This window comes from Gadus macrocephalus, chromosome 19 (assembly GCF_031168955.1).
Source record: "Gadus macrocephalus chromosome 19, ASM3116895v1".
NCBI lineage: Eukaryota > Metazoa > Chordata > Actinopteri > Gadiformes > Gadidae > Gadus > Gadus macrocephalus.
In genome coordinates, this window is record NC_082400.1 from 2,067,578 (window position 1) to 2,088,584 (window position 21,007).

The 21,007-nt window shown below is 43.0% G+C and overlaps 1 protein-coding gene across 3 annotated transcripts in view; it reads left to right on the forward strand.

Moving 5' to 3' along the window:
• Window positions 1–16,621, forward strand: part of LOC132447358 (anthrax toxin receptor 2-like) — a 46,161-nt gene extending 29,540 nt beyond the window's left edge. For all 3 annotated transcript variants that reach the window (XM_060037990.1, XM_060037991.1, XM_060037989.1), the window contains 6 exons: window positions 13,769–13,864; window positions 14,365–14,418; window positions 14,888–14,983; window positions 15,431–15,604; window positions 15,708–15,788; window positions 16,323–16,621. In XM_060037990.1, the coding sequence (XP_059893973.1) occupies window positions 13,769–13,864; window positions 14,365–14,418; window positions 14,888–14,983; window positions 15,431–15,604; window positions 15,708–15,788; window positions 16,323–16,361 (540 nt within the window). In that variant the 3' untranslated portion in view covers window positions 16,362–16,621. The remainder of the gene's footprint in view (window positions 1–13,768; window positions 13,865–14,364; window positions 14,419–14,887; window positions 14,984–15,430; window positions 15,605–15,707; window positions 15,789–16,322) is intronic.
• Window positions 16,622–21,007: the final 4,386 nt, after the last annotated feature.

The following is a 21,007-nucleotide window of genomic DNA, read 5'->3' on the forward strand; positions in this document are numbered from 1 at the left end:
CAGTCGGTGAGTGTAACTTGTTGACGGTCCCTAAAACAGGTAGCAACCAGAACGTAAATGACGTTGTTGCACAGACATCGATGGCGACAACATGTGTTTGTGATTTTCGCGATACGCCGTCCTAAACCGTCCTCAACATACTAAGCCCGTAATGTATTGCACTTATGTTGATGAATCCGATTGGGTGGTAAACCGAATATCCGGCGAATATCAAACCGGAGGCTAACTTGCACCTGTTGAGGTGGCATGCTCCGGTAGAGCTGCTCTTTAGCATCGCGCTAACCGGGGCTAACGGAGCCTGTCTCTTCCCGTCCTATTAACTGTACTTATGGGAGAGAGCCCGATTAAATCTGGATATTTTAATGAATTGGGTGTTATAGGTTTTAAACAACATGTCCGAGTTATTTGAATGACAGAAGCTCCGCTAGCTCGATGCTAAAGTGCTAACCGGAGCTAACAGCCTGTCCCCTCCCGTCCTATTAACTGTATTTATGGCTATGCCTTTTTCTCTTTTCAATATGACCAAACACAATGGCCAGAGGACCAGCATCCTTTTTTAAACTAATAAACAAAATAATCTTTGAGTTCTACATGTTCTAGAAATGTTAATTAATTGTTTATTAATGTTTATTTTCTTGTCCTCTGATTCTTTATTACAGTATGGAAGGGGAGATTTGGAGGTACCTGGTCAGGTCTTGGTCAGCCTTCGAATCCCAGATGTGGAGACTGCAGGGATACCTCACAGAGAAGACACTAAAGAGTCATCTCTCATTCATCGAGTGGACTCATTGGTTTGCGAATGACCACAAAGATGCTCCCATAGGCAGATTGCTGCATGGCATTCACCGCTTATTCAAATGGAAGAGGTTGAAGCAGTCTTCCTTGTGGTCACTTGCCATAACAATGTCATGTGTTTTATGAAAACACCACCAGTAACATTTAAATTGAGTTGATGTGGACGGCTCTTTTTTTTGTCAGATTTCTTCAGTGTTCAGTGCCTGTTTGTGAGATATGCATTTTTTGAAAGACAAGCCTTTGAATTTGTTTAATTTTAATATGCCTTTCATCAACAGTGGTTTGGGGTTTTATAACAACAATTAAAGTGCTTAACTACTGGTGAACGATGTTGCAGAACATATATGGTTTGTGTTGATTGCATGGAAAGGGAATAACCAGTTACAACTTATATGGTAAGAGCCTGGTAATACCATGGAAACAAACTAGGCTTCCTTTTACAGTACAGTTTCAGCTTACTTACTGGGTAAATTGTCGTGTTTTACTTGGTAACGTCGCAGAACGTACATGGTACAAGTTTGTGTTGACTGCATGGAAAAGGGAATAATGTATTACAAATTATATGGTAAGAACCTGGTAATACCATGGAAACAAACGAGGCTTCCTTTTACAGCACAGTTTCAGCTTAATTACTGGGTAAATTGTCGTGTTTTACTTGGTAACGTCGCAGAACGTACATGGTACAAGTTTGTGTTGACTGCATGGAAAAGGGAATAATGTATTACATATTATATGGTAAGAACCTGGTAATACCATGGAAACAAACGAGGCTCCCTTTTACAGTACAGTTTCAGCTTAATTACTGGGTAAATTGTCGTGTTTTACTTGGTAACGTTGCAGAACGTACATGGTACAAGTTTGTGTTGACTGCATGGAAAAGGGAATAATGTATTACAAATTATATGGTAAGAACCTGGTAATACCATGGAAACAAACGAGGCTTCCTTTTACAGTACAGTTTCAGCTTAATTACTGGGTAAATTGTCGTGTTTTACTTGGTAACGTCGCAGAACGTACATTGTACAAGTTTGTGTTGACTGCATGGAAAAGGGAATAATGTATTACAAATTATATGGTAAGAACCTGGTAATACCATGGAAATAAACGAGGCTTCCTTTTACAGTACAGTTTCAGCTTAATTACTGGGTAAATTGGTGTGTTTTACTTGGTAATGTCGCAGAACGTACATGGTACAAGTTTGTCTTGACTGCATGGATAATGGAATGTATCTATTATAAATTATATGGTAAGAACCTGGTAATACCATGGAAACAAACGGCTTTGTACCCAGTATTTAAGAAGATGTACCATAACACTAGAGGAAAACTGTTCCTGCAGAGGTTACCAGGTAAGTAATTCCATAGTGGTAATCGAATAAACCCTTTCTAAATGGGTGCAGCTACTGTCGAAGATAAATCGAGATTTAAAACACTTAGACTAATTTAAGAGAGAGAGTGTAAAAGAATTTGAGGGGTCCGGAGCAAGAATTGAAAAAAGACTTTATCGTGAAGAAAAACAACAACGACAACAGCCTGAGTGGGTCTATAGAGTCACTGCTCGTCAACAGATTCGAGCCTCTTCTTAAACACACAATAGCACAGTCCTCAGCAGTTTCTTGTTTTTTAGGTGTCCACACATAATCAAACACAAATACTTCTAAACAGATGGTCCCCGTGACAGTCTGGGGCCCAGGAAGTGGAGTCAGCATGCATTGTGTCAGTAGCTTCCTGCTCCTGGGGGTTTGCGCCCCAACCCCTGCTCTGACCCAAGACTCCCAGGCCTCGTGACCAGCCCTGGATCAAAATCCAAGACGCTTTACATGTTTTCTACCATTAGATATACAGGCCTAATAATAATCATAGTTTACCATAGAATATAATCATTAATTTCTACCACACATCGTCCCTTTTGTGACTGCTAAGATCACAACAAAAACATAACAGTCGTTTAGGTCAGATTTTGCACTACATTTGATCATCGTTAAAAACCTTTAAGCATGTTCAGGGATCTCAACCTGGATAATTCCCAGGAATTTCAACCTGTTTAAGGCAAAAAAGATCTATCAAATGTCTAATCATAACATAGTATTTTCAGAAATATGTAACATAAAAATATGAAACTCAAAAAAATATATTGCAAAAAATAGGTACAAATAATAAAAATTAAAGATTAAGATTGTCTGCAAGCTTGCATGGATTTGAATAACTCTTATTATCTTTATGTATCGGTTTGCTGTATAAATGTGGGGGGTTTGGGTTGTCCTATTTTATCAATTCTTATGTTCTCGTCTGGTCCGTATTCTCTCATATTTAATTTATACTTTCTGTTATAGTCCCATGTTTTTCCTGACGTTACTGTTAAACACCATTTCATTGGATTAAATTGGATATGTACTTCACACCGATTTTTCCTATGCGCATGTTCATAATTCTGGCGGAAGGTTAATGCACATAACGGTTGGTTATCCGACATAACAGCAAACACAAATTCATTAACTTGGTTCTGCGGTGGTATCTGAGCATATAAGACTATTTTCCCTTTCTTGTTAACTAGTCCTGAATGAGTTGGGGCCGGATTGTCCTGTGTTCCTCTCTGGCTTCCTTCAGTACCAGCCCCTGATTCTTGGCTCTTCCAGGTCTGTGTTGTCTCCGTGGTTTCATCCTTCCTCGGGGTCTGTCCTTGTGCCAGCAGAATCTGGCACAACCCGTAAAGGATCAGGAACAGGCTCCCCGTTTTCAGCATCATTATGTGGCTGTATCTCTTGGCTCGACTGGATCTGGTCCTGGGGCAGCTGGTCAGCCCCAGGTGTGTCTGCGTCTGGCTCCTCCTCCTCACGCTCATCCCTGGATTTGGTTTGAGCGGCTTTTGTGCAGTGGTTGAGATGATACCACGTGGCACTTCCTTCCACTTGGATGACTGTTGGTGTTGCGTTGGTGACTTTGTATGGTCCTTCTCTCCTGGGCTCGTTCCACTTTCTCCTGAACACTCTGAGATACACGTGGTCACCCGGCTCCACCCCCCTTGGTGGCTCCTCCTCCAACTCTGGAACTCTGTCTTTCTCCTGTTGAAAAATAAGCCTGTGTATGTTAGTTGTCCCATATAGCGTCTTAACTCAGTTTCCAATTGTTCCAATGGAGGTCCTTTGTGAGGCCCTCGAATGACAGGTGAAGGCATGGGTCGACCCGTAAGCATTTCATGCGGGGTTAGATGCGTCGTTCTGTTAGTTTTCATGCGATAACTCATTAGTGTCAGTCGTAGTGCATTAGTCCTTTAATTTAGTATTCTAATTTAATTTTGTTAATCTTTGTCTTAAGCGTCCGATTCCTCTCTCCACCATACCTTGTGGTTTGAGGAATGTAGACACAGCCTAATCTTTGTTTGACATGCAGATGTTAACTCACTTGTTTGAGTGTTTTCTGAATAAACGCTGCCCTATCGCCTGAGCTAATTAGTGACGGAATTTCAAACCTTGGCATGACTTCTCTAGTCAGAAACTTGATTACCGTAGCCGCACTTTGGTCTTCTGATGGGACTGCTTCTACCCATCTGTTGAACACTGTTTTTTCAAATATTTCACACTCATTTAGCTGGATGTCAATCATTGTTTGCAAGTATGGTGAAGAAAAACCTTGTTTTCAAAAAAAATTCTAATTCTCCTTAATACCTCCCCCCTTGCGCAATGGTCAAAACCATGTGCATTAAATGATAAGCAAATCTAAGAACGCCGTTGGTACAACCAACGTCGAAACGTCTAACCTTAAGCATCAGCAAACTGAAACCAATCTTTTGGGAAGGGAAATCGAAACCAGTATGTCCAAATCCAAAGCCCAATATGGGTGGGTTTACCATCAGCCGCCTGAAACCACACTGTTCCAAAGTCATGCACTAAACCGAAAAAACGTACATGCGTTAGTGGCCTTCTATACCACAAAGGTAAAATAAAAATAAAATAAAACGCGACATGCCCCGTTCCAAGACCACCTCTGCTGCCATAGCTGACATATCTGACTCCTGTTCCCCCTCCACCTTTCACCAGCCGGCTTTTCCTATGATGGTTGCAGTTCGTCACTTCATGATCAAGTGAGCCAGTGCTCACAGTGACTCTGTCAAGTAATCGTGACTTTTCCTGTTTTAGGTTGTCCCGGGCTTCAAGGTGGGATCTTACCCGTCGTTGGCTAACCAGCCTTCCATACTGGCTTATTGCAGGATGCCGTACCTGGGATACGATCAATCCCCACCTATATAGTGGTATAGATCGCAAAGTGGAGGGATGGAGACAGAGTCTTCAGCCGCATCTGCCTTATGCAGCCATATGTGTGCGTAATGAATACACATCAGGGCAACTATAAAACAAAAGATAATTTATCAGAGTTAAAATTATTAAAATGTTGCAGCAGCATTAGTGGCATTTGAAGGTAAACCCACTACTTCCAAATCCAATTTGACAACATAGCATGTATGACTCCTTCCCAGCAGATGTGGCGTCAATCCACCTATTGTCCTTAACTAGGGAGATGTGAAAGAAAACAAAAATCACAATATTAAAACTTGCATTTTCAATATTGGGCGACTCACTTTTGTCTTAACCGTTACTCAAAATCACAATTCTCTTCATAATCCTACCCGATTGCCCTTCACTATCTATTTAAATTGGACGACCTAATTAAACCTTTTATTCTACCTATTGCTTGCATTTAGTGTTTTCCATATTTTGATTCACTACTATACCAAACCCAAACCCTCTATGTTGTTCTTAACTAGTTTATTCAACACTGAATTGATACATTGTTTCTATTTACTAATTAACCATATTGTTTTATCTGAAGTGTGCTTGTGTATCCCCTTGTGTACTCCATCACTCGGAGTAGGAGAGGATTCTCCCCTACCTCGGCAGCCCTGACACACACACGAGAACAGGCTCACACACACATCCTTTCTTATTTTATTTTACTTATTTATTTTAAATGACATGTCATTGTGGATAACCTAAATTTGATATTTGGATAACGTTTTATCATACTTATTTGGTCTAATTTTTTAAGTATTGCCGATTGTTTTTTTCAAAATTATAAGATCACTTTTCATAAATTTGTCTATTACTAAACATAATTTCTAAAGGAAATATTTTATTTGTGTTGTTGTACTGGCACCTAGACCTCGTCAGGTCCAAGCACCAAAATAACATCCACCTATCCACGCAGAATCCATGGGTTGGGTCCGCTCCTCTTTTGATGAGTCACTTTACCCTGGCGCCATTGAACCCATTGACTCCTGTGGAGTGTGGTGTGCAGACAATTTTTTAACCCTAATTGCTCATGTTTTGGAGTCTAAATAATTATTCCTAAATCCTGTAATCACCATGTAACTTGCTCAGGGACACATCAACACTCAGCTAGGAGAGATGGGGATCGAACCAGCAACCCTTCGGTTACGAGAAAACTTCTCTACATCCTGAGCTAAACCGACCCCAGCCACCTCTCCGCAGATTTATTACCTCCGGGTCGGTCCGCATCCGCCCTTTTTGCTTTCTATACATTCCTCTCCCTTCTCCAAACACCTTCTCTCTCTGATCCAACCCGTTGTCTCACCAGTGCTCTGTGTACCAAGATGTAATGATATATACCACATGATGATCCGACGCGATGGAGAGTCTCCAAGAACCACAGAATCACCAATCCCAGTGGTGGTTCTAGGTTTTTTCTAAAACAGTGGACATGGGTTACATACAGGAACCAATTACAGAGTACATCCAAACGCACAAATAATCTATTCAGCACAATGCAAATTCAATCTCTTTCTCTCTGTTGTCTCTCTGTCCAGCCCCCACCTGCGGGTTTTTCCTTACTTACATTCCTTCTCTCTAACTCTCTTTACCTCTCTTTATCTACTTCCTTTGCTTTCACAAATCTCCATAACCATTTTCACTTTCAGTAATCCTTTCCTTTCCTTTCTGGTTTATTCGTTTTTGGACACACTCCAAAACTAGATTATTAATCTTAAAAGGCCATCGAAAGATATGAATGTCCCCAAAGAAAATTCTAACCGGAAAGCCTTCTCCAAATCTCATCGCCACTTCTCGTTGCCAATCCACACACTCTTCCTCTTCTCTGTCCCACTCTTCACAAATCACTTCATCTGTCCCCTCTAACTCAACTCAATGCTAACTCTTTCTCACTCACTCACTCACTCACTCACTCACTCACTCACTCACTCACTCACTCACTCACTCACTCACTCACTCACTCACTCACTCACTCACTCACTCACTCACTCACTCACTCACATATACAACTTAAAATAAGAATTCACCGATTGTCATCCTTGGAGCTGTCATAGGTATCAACTGCGTGTGTTCCGAGAATCCTAAAGTTTTGGTGAATTTTCCTGCCATGGGGAGGTGAGAGGCATAATTTGGACCTACGCAAGTGTAAGTGGCTCCAGTGTGGGCCATCATTGGCGTGCCTCTATAATTTATCAGAACCTGCAGTATTGGTTCCTCATCAGCTTGTTTTGTGATTGCTACAAGCTGACCCTCCCCCTGTGGATTCTCTGGGCACCCCTAGTATCCCTGACCCATGAAGGGACCCTGCTGTCCCTGGTTGTAGTTCCCTTGATCTTGCCTCCCCTGATAACCGTTGCCCTGTCCTTGCTGGGATGAAAAAGGGTTAGTAAAACAATTTCTCTTAGTATGTCCTTCCTGGTTGCACCCAAAACATATTAAAGGACCTCTGCGTTGTCCTTGGGATCCTGGTTGTTGATTGTTTCTAAACTGTCCTTGGGGCCCTTTGTACTGATTCTGTCTATTTTTATTTGTGGGGTTCCCATAATTATGGATGTGTACATGTGTAACAGTTGGAGTATGTGACTGTTGGCTCTGAGGCTGTTGTACTGGGGGAGAGAATGCCTGCTGTCCATCAACTAGAGTAGGATAACTTCCTGATGACGTGTGGGGTACTCTTTGTAATGCTTTACTGCAGACAGGCCCCTCTGTCTCTGGGTTGTATTTCTTATCTTCTTCATTTAGTGTGACTTCCCCTTTAATTTTTACCGTGCCTATTAGCAATGGGTACAATGATGCTGGTTTGTACAGCGGTGGCTCAACCTTCAGAGGCAATGGTTGAGCCTTGTTGTTATTAGCTATTATTTCTCCCGCCACTCTCTGTAATGTTCGCCATCTCTCTCCTTCCTCTAGGAACAAAGCTAGTACTAACTTTTCCCTGTCCCTCTTTGCTGAGGCCGTTTTTCCACTTCTGTTATCTATGTAATTCCTTATTACTACCTCCATGTCCCTATACATTATTGGATCAAAAGTCCCTCCCATGGGCCATATAGTGCCTGATCCTTCTGTCCTTTCTTCCCATTTCTCAGAGATCTTTTTCATCTCACCTTTGAGCAATAGACGGTCTCTACTCAAAATCTCTACCGCTGTTGGTGCCATTTTTAATTATTACTTTATTACTTTATTTATTTTATTTATCTATTCTGAAGTACACTATTTATTAATAACATTTATTTGAGTTTATTCTACTAGTTATTTTCTATACTTTACTATCTCTAAGCTACAAATGTGAACTCTTCCCCGGCGCTCTTCTCCCTCCCGAAGATTGGAACGTGGCCCCAACCCTTCACTGTTACCTATTTTTAACCCTGCTCTGCAGGCTCCTGCTTCTCTGCTCGTCCCCGCTGTTTGCTCGTGCACATGCAGTTATAGTCAGCGCGTTAATGTTTAAGTCAAAGAAGATTTACACATTTATTCAGTACTAACTATTATTAGTTAGTACTAACAAATTAACTATTCTCTATCCGTCTAATTTATTTATGATTATCAACTACTTCAAACAAATTAACTATTCTCTGTCCGCCTAATTTATTTATGACAGAATCAACATAAAATAAACCGGGTCGTAAAAATCTCCGAGGTAACTTAATCCTAACACGACTTAAATACAGACAATAAACCGATTCATAATTTTTTTTATATTATATTGAAAAACTTCCGAATTGTTTGTAATTAATTACAAATAAAAGGTTGACCAAGCGTAAACTGGTCTTTTGGTTAACATGAACGGTCGGATGGATAATCAACCAACCAGAATTTCAAACAAGTACTTATCGCTTCGTAGTGCCAAGATCAGAATTACAAATTAACTATTTCAGTTTATCCAAGAGCTGCATCTCAATCGGTCCACGATCAGCACATTAAACTCATTCAGATGGCACTCCAAACAACAAGCCTATTCTTCCAAAACAATGGCTGGATACATAAACACTCGACCAGATCAAAAACAGACAAGAAACTTCTCAAAATACCAACTCAAACGGTACCCCAACCAAGAACCTTATCTATTCAAAACTGCGAGAAGTCTGCTTTCTCAAAAAATGCCAAAATCGGAACTAGAAATTCACCATCAATTGGTGCAGGATTTACAGTTCAACCGCTCCAAGATTAGAATTGAAAATTCACCAGTCGGCATCCCAAGGAAACCTCTCTAAAATAAAAATGAATTCATCGACGGCAATGAATTCCAACCCAGCTCTCTGGGATACTCTCAAACATCCAACAGGCACTTTTATCGACCTGCGGACCTGTACTGTCCTATTGGATCTTTCCCACTAATTCGATCCTCTAGAATACAGCCACAGGACTTTATAATAGGTCTATTTGACCAAAAACCTCAAAACTCCAAATAACAACAACTCGTATCAAAATAGGGAGCCACAAAGCGTCTTGGTCATTTAGAACCACAGAGCGCGAATGGCCTATGTGCGCACGCACGTCAATCTCTCCCGGAGCCCCCGTATCTCTCACTCGCTCATTTATCTATAATTTTGGTTCGTTTGATCGAAGAGACACTTTACCTGCTGCTCGGCGTTCAGACGGGGCAAGAACAGATCAAACGACTCTATCCTATATATGGCAAGACAACTTACCCTTGAGCTCTGGTCGTATGATCCGTTCGCGTCCCGTCCTCTGGCCCGGCAGCTGGCGAGTCCCTATTTCCTCCTGGTCGCGACGCCAATATGTCGACGATAAATCGAGATTTAAAACACTTAGACTAATTTAAGAGAGAGAGTGTAAAAGAATTCGAGGGGTCCGGAGCAAGAATTGAAAAAAGACTTTATCGTGAAGATAAACAACAGTGCCAACAAGCCTTCAACTCCCTCCAGAAGGCCCTGACGGAGGCCACCATCCTCACCCCCCCCCCCGGACCCCAGGTTGCAGTTTACTCTGGACTCGGATGCCAGCGCCGTAGGCATGGGTGCAGTGTTGGCTCAGGCGGGGCCAGAGGGAGAGAGAGTGGTGGCGTATGGCATGCGGCTACACAGGGGCACACGAGCCCTATCGATGCCCCATTTCCCCTGCACATACTTCCCCAGAGACAGTGACTAACCCCCCTGTTCACATCCCTCCTTCCCCCTTTCCACCACAGACACCTTTCAGTGCAAAGGGGCGTTGTGCTTCCCACCAGGCAGAAGTGCCTGCGTCCCCCACGCAGTCGCGGAGACAGGGACGTCGGATGGCCCGTTTCAGAGACTATGTGTAGACCCTCGGGACGAGGGACTTTGTTGGGGGGGAGCTGTGTAACGAGCTGGGTTAATGTGGTTCTGTTATTATGCGTTCAGCAGCTATGCAAATGTTCACATGTGTTTTGGGTTATGCGCTAATGTTATTAGTAGAGGTTAATGGGGGATTGTCTCGCGAGAGGGGGGGGGGAACAACGTGAGGGTCAGGGTCCGGAAGTGACGTGTTTGTTGGGGTTCAGCTGTGTTACGGCTGGAGGTACGGCGTGGTCACGGCCAACAGTGACTGGAGATAACCGTTGTATTTGCCAAATAAAGAGCAGGATTGAAAGCCAGACATCACCTCCTTATTCAACACTGCACCACCGTTGGGTGATCGTTACAATATTATATGAGGCACAAAACAGATCACACTCGCTCAACATGTGCTGACTTATTAACCTTAATAAGCATTGTTCATGCTTTAGATCCCGTACGTGCAAAATGCATGATTAGCAGTTTAATAAAGGATTTATTAACCTTAATAAGCATAAAAAATTGCTTAGTAAAGTTTTAACAATGACATAATAGGTAAGTTAGTAAGACTGAATAAATGGGTTTTTAATGCTTTTTATTAACAACTATAAATAACTCAGAGTTGTTGAACGGGTTATCATTGTGAATGACCCCCATTAAGCTATCAATGAAGTACACATCAAACCACATCAACCCCCCCCCCCCCCCCCAACAGCACTTCCTGTTAGCAGAATTTCCTGTCCACCCGACTTTATATTCATCATGGATAGTTGGTAACCGCGAGGTTGCTAGTTCGATTCCCGGCTCCTCCTAGCTGAGTGTAAAGGTGTTCCTGAGCAAGGCACCTCACCCCAACTGCTCCAAACGAGCTGGCTGTCGCCTTGCATGGTTGACACCGCTGTCGTCGGTGTGTGAATGTGTGCATGATTGGGTGAATGTTATGCAACATTGTAAAGTGCTTTGGGTAGAAGTGCTATGTAATTGCAGTCCATTTACCAAATAAATTAAATCATGTACCTTGGACACATCCTGTAATCTCTTCTCTAATCTACAATGATGACATGAAGCAAATGTATCTACAATCACAGGCTTTTCCAAAACAAGTGTTGTGTAGTTTACTGCTTTATTTAAAGGTCCCATGACATGAAAATCTCAATTTATGAGGTTTTCTAACATAAATATGAGTTTCCCTAGCCTGCCTATGGTCCCCCAGTGGCTAAAACTTGCGTTTGGTGTAAAACGAGCACTAGCTGTTCTGCTCGCCTTTGAAAAAACGGAGGCTCAAGCGCGCTGATTTGGAAGTCTGTGCTCATGACGTCATGAGGAATCTCAGCTCCTCCCCTTACTCTGCCTGGCCCGCCCAGAGACGTTGGCCCGCCAATGAGACTCGACCGTGCGAGCGCCACATGTGTGTGTGTGTGTGTATGTGTGTGTGTGTGAATACACACACTGTAACGCAAGTGTTTCTTGTCGGTTCTTTGACGTGTCTTGTATTTCCACAACGAGACTGTCGCGGGGGTTATCTAAGCCATGGTTGAGAAGGAATTGGGGGAAAGGAACTTTGGTTTGACTCGCTGAAGTACATGAACTGCGACATGCCGCCGGTTGCCGCGAGGCACCATCGCCCGGCAGCAGGCAGCCGGCCGCAGGCAGCGCGCGGTTCAGTCGACTTCAGGTTGATGTGGAAGAACCAGAGACGTCGCAGAACCCGACAAAGTCGTTTGTGATTCCTAATATCGTCTGGAGGCGCACACAATATGTTATATGATATAGATATCTATGTATCATATGATATTATTTAGATATAGAGCTCCAGGACTGTAACGCAAGTGTTGTACACTTCCTTGTTATTTGGATAACCGTTCTGCTGTTGGTGTGATGGCGCATAACACGTCTGGTATTTCTACAACGAGACTCGTATTGGGGGTTATCTCAGCCAAGGTTGAGAATGAATTGGGGGGAAGGAACTTTGGCTTTGACTCCCTCAAGAACATGAACCACGACATGGAGGAGAAAGGGATTGTTGGCGGCGAATGTCTCCCGCTTGAGCCCCGCTGAGGGACCACCGGCGGAGGTGCATAAGCGCTGCCCGGCAAAGATCCCTTTCTCCTCCTTGTCGTGGTTCATGTTCTTGAGGGAGTCAAAGCCAAAGTTCCTTCCCCCAATTCATTCTCAACCTTGGCTGAGATAACCCCCAATACGAGTCTCGTTGTAGAAATACCAGATACGAGAGTCCGACGTCACACCAACAGCAGAACGGTTATCCAAATAACAAGGAAGTGTACAACACTTGCGTTACAGTCCTGGAGCTCTATATCTAAATAATATCATATACATAGATATCTATATCATATAACATATTGTGTGCGCCTCCAGACGATATTATGAATCACAAACGACTTTGTCGGGTTCTGCGACGTCTCTGGTTCTTCCACTTTCACATCAACCTGAAGTCGACTGAACCGCGCGCTGCCTGCTGCCGGCTGCCCGCTGCCGGGCGATGGTGCCTCGCGGCAACCGGCGGCATGTCGCAGTTCATGTAGGCTACTTCAGCGAGTCAAATCAAAGTTCCTTTCCCCCAATTCCTTCTCAACCATGGCTCAGATAACCCCCACGACAGTCTCGTTGTGGAAATACAAGACACGTCAAAGAACCGACAAGAAACACTTGCGTTACAGTGTGTGTATTCACATTGATGTGGACGTTGAAGAACCAGGAACGTCAAAGAACCCAACGCGGTCGTTTGAGATTCATAATATCGGCTCACACAGCTTTTGGCCGTGATAATATATATTATATGATATAGATATCTGTGTAGGCTATATGATCATATTTAGATATAGAGCTCCAGGACTCCCGTGTGTTCTAGAATATTTACAGAACACGGCTAAAGGCTGTGTGCGGCTCGCCATTGCGATACATCCACTGTAAACAGAGCGCATGGTGGCTGCAAGCTGCTCAGGGCCACACCCCCACCCTCCTCCTTGACACGCCCACCGAAACAGCGCATTTGGGGGAAGCTCAATGTGCGACTGGCTCGGAGTGGCTGTAACTCTGCACCACGGCTGAATTTAGGGAACGTCTTTGAATACTGTGTTAGTTGCCCACTAATACCTATATTAAAGAATACATAAAATAGCATGTCATGGGACCTTTAAGACTCTTTCCACTCCTCATCTGTATGTATCTAAACGTGTGCGTTTGCATGGTTTCATAACCTGACTAAACATGGTACCCTACCGATTTTCTGTCTGTAAATGTAGATATAATGTTTTATATTTAATGTTGTTAATTGTGTTTGTTTGTTTGTGTCTGTGTGCTAACCGTGTGCTTGTGTGTGTGTGTGTGTGTGTGTGTGTGTGTGTGTGTGTGTGTGTGTGTGTGTGTGTGTGTGTGTGTGTGTGTGTGTGTGTGTGTGTGTGTGTGTGTTCTCCAGTCCAAAGGGATTTGGGTTCTATGGCTGATCTTGGCTCTGTTGGCTCTGTCGGCACTGGCTGTCTTCTGGTGGTTCTGGCCGCTCTGCTGCACCGTGGTGAGTGTTTGTGTGCGTGTGTGCGTGCGTGCTTGTGTGAGTGCGTGTGCATGCGTGTGCGTGTCATTGTGAAAAGCCACTCAGAAAGCTCAGATGGACTACAAGTCTACATGAACATGTGTCAGTTTACTTTAAGGAGTTACAGACCAAAATTTAAATAATATCACTAATGTATAATTTAGTTATATTTGCCTAGAAACTGTGATAAAAAACACAAGCTGCTGCAAAGTGCCATGACATACGACAGCATTTAGCATTTAAGTAGTCCAACATGAAGACTTTGATATGCACATCCATGCAATTCTAGATCAGCAAAATTGAAAAAAACTTCATTCATTTAGCACTTCTCCTGCAAAACTGCGATACATTTCTGAGTTTGGAGTGAGAGAGAAAGATAAGAGATAGATCAGAGAGGCAGATAGAGCAACCTTGAGACACTGCTTTAGCTCAGCTCAGTGCTTGTATCAGTATGACCATGGAGTCATGTGATCATGTGTCAGGTGATCCGAGACCCTCCTCCGGCCCGCCCCCCTCCTCCTCCTCCCCCTCCACCCGTGAGTACCCTACTCATAATAATACTATGTTACCTATTAATAATATATTCTTACTTGGGGGTACTTGAATAATCTATTCAAGTACCCCCCTGAATAGATTATTCAAGTACCCCCTTACATCTGCTTGGCATACCCTAGGGTACATATTCCCCCAAGGTAACAGGTACCCGCTAAGGTACAGGTAAGTTTACCCCAGGGGGTACCTGTACCCCTAGGGTACACATACTGGATAGGGTACACATACTGGATAGGGTACACGTACCGCCTAGGGTACGCATACCGCCTAGGGTACCCGTACCTACTGGGGTACAGGTAAACCCTGGGGTAAACGTACCCCCTGGGGTAAAAACACCCCCTGGGGTATATCCCTAGGGGTCTGTCACCCTAGGGTACAGGTACCCCCTAGGCTGCGCTCCCTGTGGTGACTGTACCGGGTCAGGAGTGGTGTCAACAGTCTGGTTGTGTGTAGGAGCCGGAGGACGACGCCCTGCCGAGACACAGGTGGCCCCAAGTGGACGCCTCGTACTACGGCGGCCGCGGCGCCGGGGGCATCAAGCGCATGGAGGTCAGTCCACACCTGACCTCACTGATAACGACACGTCTCAGAAAAACAAATGGGACAAAATGTAATTTATAGGCTGATTTTATTTAAATCGGCATATTGGTGAGGGCTTAAAGGGAAGGTGAGTACATAAGAAAACATAACTGATGGAGAGATGTAATATGTGGTATTAAAATTGGAATTTCAAGATGAGCTTGGATAAGATAAGATGTAAGGTAAGGTAAATAAGTATTAGTTATTAGTATTAGTAACCATGGTACCTCCTGACATAAATCGATGTGTTTGTGTCCGAGAGGGCTCTGGGTGTGTCTGTGGAGGTGAGTGTGTCCTAAATTGAGGCCTCTGGGTGTGTCTGTGGAGGTGAGTGCATCCTAACATTAGGGCTCTGGGTGTGTCTGTGTGAAGGTTAGTGCATCCTAACAAGAGGGCTCTGGGTGTCTCTTGGTGAAGGTGCGCTGGGGCGACAAGGGTTCCACGGAGGAGGGCGCCCGCCTGGAGAAGGCTAAGAACGCTGTGGTGACCATGCCTGACCAAGTGGACGAGCCCATCTTACCCAAACCCCCGCCCAGACCACCTCCCGAATACATCCCCCCGGTAGCGTCCCGATGGTACACTCCCATCAAGGTGGGTGCCGATGACAACGTGGAGGCTGGGATGGGTCTGAATGATGACTTGTTCGATGTTGGCCCAGGTCATGGTCACACAAACCTCCCCTTCTCTGTCCCAGGGCCATATGGACGCGCTGGGGGCATTGTTACGGCGACAGTATGATAGAGTGGCCATCATGAGACCCTCATCCCAGGACCAGGTAAGACTGACCGTGACCTATGACCCCCCCCCCCCCCCCGGTCAAACCGTGCCCTACAACCTCTGGACTAGCCCTGTCCTAGCCGAACCATAACCCTTATCCAACCTACTGTAGAATAAAGTGTTATCCTTTCACCGACGGCGGTCGTACCAAGGATAATTTGTGGTTATAGTTTTGACTCTCGGTGCAAAGGTTCTTGGTTCAAGCCCCAATGCTATGACCTACTTGCAGGCATCATAGAGGAAGAAAACCCTGACCCATCAGAACCTTCTGTCAATGCTTGGGATACAAATGCCTACTAAATGAATGAATGAATGGCAACCAAACCAGTTCCTTAAAACTTGGAGTCACCCCCATAACTCCCTCCCTGACCCACTAGCTAACCCCTTACCACGTCACAGTATGATGACTGTGAATCTGAATATTAATATAGTTAGAAACACATAGTAAACACATAGTAATCATAAAACATGTCCACATTATGTTATGACCTATATCTGTTTTATGAATTAATCCAATTGTTTGTTGTTACAGGGACGCTGCATCAACTTCACCAGAGTGCAGCATCAATAGAGAGACCAAACAGGACAGTAGGAGAAAGAGACTGCTACAGGGCAATAGGAGAGAGAGGCTAAGATAACCTGTTAGTGGAAAATACTGAGAGTGGACAGACGGAACGGTTAAATTATGGCATGGTTACACTCTCTCGCACACACACACACACACACACACACACACACACACACACACACACACACACACACACACACACACACACACACACACACACACACACACACACACACACACACACACACACACACACACACACACACACATCCAAAAACACACACATCCAAAAACACACAGCTTCATAGAAAGGGTTTTAAAGGCTATGTTCAAAATGAACATTTGCCTCCTCAAACAGATATCGACGATGGTTGTGTGTAAATATCTGTTGGTAAAAGTGTTACTTTTATCTGTTCAGAGACGCTATTGATCTTGAGTTTCAAGCATGAAGTTCAACATGCAGCTACCAATAACAGTGGTAGCAATCTGAAGTTACATACTGATATGAAGAAAACTGATTGACAAAGGGTTTCAGGGTTTTATTTGCGTAAAAGTCTATATTGCTGACTGGTCCTGGTTAAAATCATGTGTCCCAAATAATTCTTTTTTTAGAGTTTACCTTTTGAAAGGTAATATAAATTCAAATAAAAATGTATAAAATAATAAATATAATTCTTATTTTTTTATCTGATAATGTCAATGAGGAATGTTTTTTTCTGAAATCTGGTGTGCTCACTTGAGGTGCTGTTGTTAAATGACTTTAAAGGTTATACACAGGGTGCTTCATTTGTATGTAACTCTCTGCTACTTTCTGTTTTGTGGTTCTGTGGTTTGTTCCTGGTTTCACATTTTTCCTCAACCGCTTTGGATGAATTCTGGAATGAGAGTATTTTTTTCCAAACAATACATTTTAATCTCTAAACAATTATTTTCTTGTACGCACCACAATAAGAACCACCACTGGTGGTGCTGGTGGTGATGTTATTGTTGGTGGTTGTGGTAGGGATGTTTGGTGGTGGTGGTGTTGTTTAGTTATTCATTCACATATTTTTATTCACAACAAATTGCTAGAGAAATACATTTACTGTAGAGACACATACATTAATATCATTTTTTGTGTACTACAGTATTGACCTTTCCAAGTAAACTTTTACCTCCTGCTGAAAACAGCATCTATAAAGCTCAGTGTGGTACACATTAGCGTTCAGTTAGACAATACTGACATTATTGTATAGCAGTAAGCAGTCAGTGTCAACTAATTAGCTTTGTTATTAGGGGTCCGAGCAGAAAGGCTGCTTGGCCCCTATTGTTTCTGTAGCATTTTTTTTTTCCTCAAATTCTGTAAAAGTCATACTTTCATACATACGTACATTCAGCCTGTACCATAAGTCAAAAACTCTTGAAATTCTCAGGTATGGTTACCTAGGGGTGTAACGGTACACAAAAGTCACGGTTCGGTACGTACCTCGGTTTTTAAGTCACGGTACGGTACGATACGGTACGGTTAATAGTTAAAAAAACAAAAAGCAGCAATGAAAACACCATTAAACCTTGTTATGGCATTTGCATTTCTGAATTCCCAGTGAGCTGGGTTTGTACAGCTCGCTTTTTTTTCACAGCAACGGTGACCTGGATGGCGCCTTTTCAAATGCGTGTGCATGTTAAAGTGCTGTAAGTAGACACAGGGAGCCCTATCCATAGCTGGACAGCCTGTCGGAGACCCTCTCCGTAGCTTACGTTCACATCCAATATTTTTAACTATGCGTCGAAACCATGGACCTATTGGTCGACGCAGCGGAGACGGCAAGGGCTGTGATTGGTCCTCTAACAAAATCATTTCCTGAATCACTTCTTCGGTTTGACTTTGTACCTTAATTACTTTGTACATTGTTTACTTTGCTTACTTTTCAGGACCAATAAAACACCAAATAAGATTTGAAAAGCTTTGGAAGTGTATTTACAACACTGCTTAAATGGTTTGTAACATACATACTGTATAAGATAGATCGGGCGGCCAATTGCATTGCGTATCCGACATCCTGACGGAGAGCTGCTGAAGGGATTACGGAGTCGGAATAGCATACTTTGGCTAAACGGTCCGGGTGGAACTCCGACTTCAAGTTTTAAATTCCGTATTGCAAAACAAGCCTCAAATTCACCATATTAACGCTATGTACGCCACATTTACGAACCGCGGTACACCTCTGTAACCGCACCGAAGTGCCTGTACCGTGACGGTTCGGTACAAATACGTGTACCGTGACACCCCTATGGTTACCAATAACCCCCTATGGTACATAGGGGGTTATTCAGCCTGTACTGAATAACCCCCTATGTACCCAAATGAACCCAAATCTGTGGTACTGCACCCAAAGGTGGCGCTATTGTAAAAAAATCATGAATTAGGCTTATTTCTCCTCACCAGATTGACCTGGACTAAAAATTCTTTCAGAATATTAATCTCTAGAATCAGACGCATTTATAAAACCTTTTCCCGCAATTTCATATTAAAGCTAAACATGATAAAAAGATTCACAGGCTACAAAAATAATAAAAAATTCACCAAAATGGCCACTTGAAATCTTTAGACCAAGCCTCACAAAAATCACCGAACAGAATTTGTTTTACTTAGTTCCATTTGAGAAATATTGGCCAATAAAGTTGGAGCAGTTAGCCAATTTTTCTTATATGACCATTTTGTTATTGTATAAAAAAACATAAGACTATTATTAGGTGGATATCAATACCCACCACTACTAATAAACCCAAATTGTGGTACTGCACCCAAAGGTGGAGCTATTTAAAAAAAATATGAACCAGCCTTATTTCTCCTTACGAGATTTACCTGGACTCAAAATTCTTTCATCATATTAATCTCTAAAATCAGATGCATCTTTTTCACCCTGGTCTTCTGCTCTAAAAATGTTTACTTTTCTCACAGTTTCATAGAAAAGCAAAACGTCCAAAGTCTCAACCCAATATCATTGGGTGGATAACATTAACAGTGCAAATTTTCAGATCTGTACTCTCTTAAGAAAGCCCTTAATTCTCTTGTGGTTTTCTTGGTGTTGTGTGCTTATCAATAGACATTTTCACCATGTGAATGAGGCTTCATGCAGTTCAGGAATGTAGGCCGTGTTGCAGGGTTTATTTTCCAACGAATTTGTGCAATTTGCTTGTTGGTAATAAAGACTTAAACTGTTATTTATTGTATTTAATGTTGTTAGGTATCACAAAACGGAATGTAATACGAAAAAGTATTTTAGCGGTTTACTATTGATTCTCATTTCCCCAAGAATACATTGCATGACGTCATGTTGGGGAGACACGGACCAAAGGCCGCATTGAGACCATCTAGAGTAGAGACTAGTAAGAGAGTGTTCAGCATATTATACAGATACATAGATAAATACATCTATATTATCTATAGTTAGTATATGCTACACGTAAACCTCCTAAGATGGCGCAATTTGATTGGTTTGCTATCTCGGGATATTGGGCAATATCCCATGATTGACAATATTGTTTTCATCGCAAAATGTCTGCTAATAACAACGAATTAACCTTCGGTCTCAGGGGCTATTCCCCACTATTCACTTCGACTTCGGCGAATAGTTGTTGATTAATAGCCTAGATAGATAGATAGCCTAGTCAAGTCTTTGTTAATACCAAACTACACAAATCGTCGGGAATTCATTTAGGTGATTCGGCTCACACAGTATCAATCACATACTTTGGGTCCATTCTAATTTATGGTAAGAGGCTTGTCTTTAAATCTTTGCAGTGACTGAATGTTGATGATAAATTGGATTGTTTTGCATAAGATGAGTGCGTGTGTCCTTCCCGGCTTCGGCATACTGCATGGTTATGAAGGCCTTGTGGTTAGTTGTGGTCTTAGTGAAGCAGCCTAGGCTTAAGGTAAGGCCACACTGCACATGCGTTGGCGTTGAAAATCGGCATTTTTGCATAGGGAACCATTGGTCTAGGCGTGTAGACGCGTTACACGCGTTAAAGCGGCGCCTTAAAGGCCCATTCACACCCTACGTTAAATACGGATACGGACAGTTTCGTCCAGTCCCGGAGGTGTTTCGTCCGTAAATGGGTCCGTCGCCTCTGAGCTAACGAATCCGGAGTGCTCCGGGAGAACCGGAGCAATGCCACCGGAAATCGAGGCGGCGGTATAGAGTCAAAAGTCAGACCATTCGCGAAAATAGATAGAGTAGTATAATATCTGATATGTATATTATATATATATATATAGTATTTGACGTTTTGTACTTATATTATACTATATACCTGACATTTTTATTTTATTGTTTATTGTTATTGTTCCCCTGCTTTGGCAATGAGTTGTAACTGGTCATTTAACAACATTTTGAGGAGATAATCTGCTGGTTGGTGAGGGGTGTCACATGCCACCGCACACTTTTTGCACTTTTTTTTGCCGATTTCGGATGACGCAAAGCAAAATCATCTCTACAGATGTCGGTAAATACGGAACCGGATCGTTTCGTCCGGATCCGGAGGTATGGATCGGCCTTAAGGCCGAGGTATGGATCGGCCTTAAGGCCGATCCATACCTCCGGATCCGGACGAAATTCGTCCGTCGCCCCAAACGTTGCCCCCGGATCTACCCTTCATACCTCCGT